Here is a 5089-nt window from a genome sequence, read left to right as displayed (position 1 = left end):
AGGTCCCACCAGGAGGAACCCGATCCCTCTGAGGAAACCACTAGATTCCAGGATCTCGCTCTTTGCTCATAGATGAGGGTAGGAGCGTAGATCCAGCGGATGAGGAGAGGATGCAGCAGGAGACTGAAGGAAGGAGCTGCGCCTCCTCCAAGCAGGAGTTCTGATTCTCCTCATTCTGGGTTTATTCAAAGCAAATCAGAACAACGTTCATCTTTCTGAAATCATTTAATACAGAAAATAACCTGCTTGGGATTTTTTCCATCATCTGCAGGAAAATCAGATTCTAACTAAATCTATCAGAATATTTCTAGATCTGCCCAAAGAGGTTTACAGCAGTTCTCCTCAGATCTAGATCCAGTAGAACCTGCTGGTTCCGTTCAGTTAGAAACAAAGACATAAAATAACCCCCCCCCCCCTTATAGTTCTGTAGTCCCAGTGGGTCCGTCCGTCCCGGTGGGTCTGTCCGTCCCGGTGGGTCCGTAGTCCCGGTGGGTCTGTCCGTCCCGGTGGGTCCGTAGTCCCGGTGGGTCTGTCCGTCCCGGTGGGTCCGTAGTCCCGGTGGGTCTGTCCGTCCTGGGCCCACGGGTCACTCCACCACCAGCTCGAACTCCTCCGCCTCCTGGAACTCTGCGTTCATCTGAGCCACCAGAACCTCCACCTGCTGGGAGTCGATCGGCTGGACTCTCCTCCTCCTGCTCCTCTTCTCCTTCACCACCGCCACCCCGGGAATGTTGGGGTCCGGTTCGGGGCAGCATTCATCGGCCTCCAGCATAGACACCAGTGACCCAGAAACCTCCAGAGCGCCCCTGGAATGCTCCACCCGGCTCCGGACCACCTCCGGTGTGTGGAGCCTCTCGAAGCCGAACAGATCCTCCCTGTTCCCGGGGCTGTGGAGCGAGGAGTCGCTGATCCTGCTGTAGGAGCGGCGGACCTTCTGCGTCCAGACAGAGTCCTGGAGATCCGGAGGCTGGGAGGAGGCCGGGGGAGAGGAGGCCAGGATGGGTGAGGGTGCGGCGGCCTGCTGCTGGTTTCTCTTCCCGGTAGAGGAGGGACCGCGGATGGGTGAAGGTGCGGCGGCCTGCCGCTGGTTCCTCTTCCCGGCTGAGGAGGTCGGACGGTCCGGTCCAGACTTCGGTGTGGTGACCTTGCTCTCCCGGTGGTTCTTCGGGGTGTTTTCCTTGTTGCTGTCGGACAGAGCGGTGGTTTTCCTGGGAGCGATCTTCCTCACAGTGATGGAGCGCTTCTCTCCAGGCGCCATCTTGGCGCTTCTTTCCCTCGGAGCTCCTGCGGATCCAAACCGAGGAGAAGTTCTCCGCTGGGAGGCTTGGAGGTGGTTGGCCTCCGCCATGGCGGTGCGGGGCGTCCCTTCGCTCATCCCGGTAAAATCCCGCTTCTTTTCTCGGTAATCTGCTCAGATCTGCGGCCGCCGAAACAAACACAGCAGCCTGGTTTTAAAATTACCCGCCTTTTGACGCGGAGACCTGCTGATGACGCAATCATTAGGCGACGGTGAAGCTCCCCACTTTTGCTGTGTAATCTGAAGAGCAGGAGCTCCAACGCGGTTTCAGCCTCCTTGTTTTTTCCTAATAATCCACATTTTGCTTGCCGGACATCATGGAATATTTAATCGGGATTCAGGGGCCGGACTACGTGCTGGTCGCCGCTGATAATGTGGCCGCTAGCAGCATTATTCAGATGAAACACGGTATGCTAATCCGTTAGCTTAGCTTAGCATTTCTTTCGCCGGTGCTTTTCAGGCTTCCTCTACTTTTTAACTTGTGCTTTATAACAGCTTGACCTGGTTTAAAGTTTTTATCTATGTAAATATAACATCTAAATGTGCTTTAGAGGTGATAAACTATAGTAAACTGCTGTGAAATTGTGAAGTAAATGAGCTAATAGCGCTGCTACTATCAGGTTTGTTATTGTTGTAGTTTTATTCAACAGCATTTCTGTTTCCTTTTATGCTGGAATCAGATTTAAGTGAACTTCTTGTTCTGTTAGCCTGGATGTTTCCTCCTCAATCTAACGCCATCAGAAGCAGCTCAGAGCTGCCTGGCTTCGCACTGAAACTGAAAGTCATGACTGGATCTGATCTGGCAGAGAATTAATCACTGAAGAATCATCAGCTGATCAGAGGGACGCTACACCTGATCCTCTGATCGAACAGGACAATAATAAACACATCAAGCATCAGTGGGAGGTCAGGTCTAAGGATGAGATCTAAGCAGAGATGGACTGACCTTAGAAATAAGTAAAGAAAATGACTCATAAATACTCATTTCAGTGAAATTTCTCCAGCTGAATCCAAGAAGGCACCAAAGTTAACTGATGTGGTTTAGTTGTGGGTTACAAACATAATTTAGTTTAGATTATTGTGTCTCAATGAATCAAATAAATCCTGATAAAACTTAAAGCATTCCCAGTTATGGGCCCAGGAAGCGGCCATCGCCTGCAGGGGAAGTTCAGCCACTAGGTGGGGGTGTGTTGGAGCTGCAGGCCGTTTAAAACATGCAGAGGCACCATGGCAGCCAGCAGGTCCTCTGAGGTCCCCACTGCCTGGCCTGAAAGAAAAATACATTGCTAAAGAACGTAGCAACAGGTGGGGGAGGGGGTGTTTTGGGACTGCGCTTCACACAATCCAGAGAGCTGTTTTTACATTCAGCCCTGCTAATAAAAGAGAAGCAAACATTAAGTTTTAAAGAGAGGAAAAGATGACTTTTATTCAATAACTATCCACAAAAATCTGTCTTTTTTTTATAATCTCTATTTCAAATCTAAGGTTTTAAAATGAAAGGAAAAAACTTGCAAAAAAGGAAAAAATAATTTTCCGATGCAGAAAATTCTGTTAAAAAACTAACTTTTTCCTACTTTAAAAGCTATAAATATATATATTAATGTTATAGTTAGATTCAATTCATTTTGGAAAATTAACGCAATTAGTCAACGGACCAACATCTGTTGGTAGATCTATTCTTCCAAAGGTTCGTCTTTGTGGTTTTTTAAGAGCCACAGGCTGCAGATCTCTGGGATCAGAGCGAAGCTGAACCAGACGCCTGAATGATCTCAGAGTTCCGGGTTCGAAGCAGAGCCGCATTCATTAGGCAGCAGTGGAAGAATCCTGCTTTCAACCATAGAAACGGTGCAAAGAAAAACTAGATTAGTTTGTAAAGTTGACCCATGGGCTCCATACGGACTCCTCTGACCCGGTCCGGTCGGGTCCGGCTTCGGTCGATTAAACTTGCGGCTCTGTTTTTTTTCAGACTATGACAAGATGTTCAAGCTGAGTGAGAAGATCCTGCTACTGTGTGTGGGGGAGGCAGGAGACACGGTGCAGTTTGCTGAGTACATCCAGAAGAACGTTCAGCTCTACAAGATGAGGAACGGTGGGTCCATCGTCGCCCGACCGGCTCATCCTGACGCCTCCTGCTTCTTCACGTTTTCCCTGCTCTGATTTCCAGGTTATGAACTGAGTCCCTCAGCAGCTGCCAACTTCACACGGAAGAACCTCGCAGACTACCTCCGGAGCAGGGTAACTATTCTGACTGCCTGCAGAGAACAGAAAGCTCTGAAAATGACAGCATGTTGCCATGGTGACCTGGGTGGGCTGCTGGCTGGGGGTGGGGTCGTTCCAGAGACGTAGGCCGATACCAACCTGGTCCACTCTGGGTTTCCCAGTACTCCCAGTACTCCCAGAACCGAGCTCTGCTGGATGAGGGAGGAAGGACCAGCTGATGGTAGAGATGCACAAACCTCTCATTTCTATTCGTTTCCAGGAACTGAAGCTGGTTTATAGATCTGCTACATGTAGAGTGGGATATCTCAGGTCTGGTTTCTTGGAACTTGAGGATTCTGTTTCATAGAAAATAAAAACTAGATTTTTCCATCAGATCAATAAGAAAGAAATCCTAAACAGAAATGATTGGATGAGTTTCTATCCAGTCTGAAGTTCTGCTTCCTGCGTCGGATCGCTGTGCAGCCAGAGGCCCATCAGAACCTTTACGCTTTATTAGCCAAAGATACGCAGGAACCAAATATTTCTGCACGAGTTAGACAGCGTACGTACGAAAAAGCTGGCGTACACTGGAGGAGTTATGGGTACGCTGAAACATGGCGACATACGGCGAGTACGTCGTTGATGTACGCCATCCGTGGGCCATCAGTTCCAGGTCAGTTATCTGATGAACATCCGTTCAGTGTCAGTTCCTCATCAGTCGTGGCGTCTAGCTGATCCTAAACCTCTGCGTAACTTATCCAGAACTTCTCTCCAACATATCAGCGTATCTGCCGTGTTCCAGACGAGCGCTGAACGTGTTTCTAACTTCCAGCTACTGTATAATGGCGTATTGGCAGCGTTTTGGTATAAAGGGGGTTCACAGGAGGAAACCGTCAGTTCTCCTCCAGACTTCATCCCCATCATAGGGTGAGCCAGAAGGTGAGTGATGGATCCTCCCTGCGTTCACGCCCACCACCAACACACTTCCTAGCAGACATGATCAAAAACATCCCAAATATTTGGTTCCTCGTTTATCTTTGGCAAATAAAGAGTAAATGTTTTTATATTCGCTGTTTTCCACCATGGGAGAAATAAACAGTAAACATGTTGGTGGTGATTTCATTTGTTCCTCTGAAATATTTGCTTCCACACGTTTGTTGTCTGTAACCTGACCAGGATGTTAGTGAATAGATGTGGGGATAAACCGGCCCGATATAAAGATTGTGGTTTAATTTCTTTCCCATCAGGTGACAAAACCTTCCAGTGTGAGAGTTAGGGAGAGAAATATGTCTCTAGAAATGAGAAACTAAATTGTTGTATGTTTGCTGGGAGAATGAGGTTCTACCTCTGCTATGTGATTATTTTAGAGCAAACATCAATGACTGAATAAGCAAATAATCCATCAATAATCCATCAATAATCCATTAATAATCCATCAATAATCCATCAATAATCCATCAATAATCCATCAATAATCCATCAATAATCCATCAATAATCCAGCAATGCGTGGTGAATCAGAAGGTGATCAATCAGCAGAGCCTCCATGCTGGTAGCTGATATTAGTCTGATTATTAGTGAACCAGGAAGGACA

The 5089-nt window shown here is 47.8% G+C and overlaps 2 protein-coding genes across 2 annotated transcripts in view; one reads left to right on the top strand and one right to left on the bottom strand.

Moving 5' to 3' along the window:
* Window positions 1-477: 477 nt before the first annotated feature.
* cdca5 (cell division cycle associated 5) lies at window positions 478-1520 on the bottom strand. Its single transcript, XM_015389793.1, has one exon. The coding sequence runs from the start codon at window positions 1373-1375 to the stop codon at window positions 587-589; it is 789 nt and encodes a 262-aa protein (XP_015245279.1). The 5' UTR covers window positions 1376-1520; the 3' UTR covers window positions 478-586.
* Window positions 1486-5089, top strand: part of psmb2 (proteasome subunit beta 2) — an 8922-nt gene continuing 5318 nt past the window's right edge. Inside the window, exons 1-3 of the mRNA XM_015389795.1 lie at window positions 1486-1705; window positions 3264-3386; window positions 3462-3532. Of these exons, the coding sequence (XP_015245281.1) occupies window positions 1615-1705; window positions 3264-3386; window positions 3462-3532 (285 nt within the window). The 5' untranslated portion in view covers window positions 1486-1614. The remainder of the gene's footprint in view (window positions 1706-3263; window positions 3387-3461; window positions 3533-5089) is intronic.

The sequence above is a fragment of the Cyprinodon variegatus genome, unplaced genomic scaffold, assembly GCF_000732505.1.
Source record: "Cyprinodon variegatus isolate N-32 unplaced genomic scaffold, C_variegatus-1.0 Scaffold472, whole genome shotgun sequence".
NCBI lineage: Eukaryota > Metazoa > Chordata > Actinopteri > Cyprinodontiformes > Cyprinodontidae > Cyprinodon > Cyprinodon variegatus.
The sequence above is the reverse complement of the archived record's forward strand: the minus strand, read 5'-3'. Positions and strand labels throughout refer to the sequence as shown.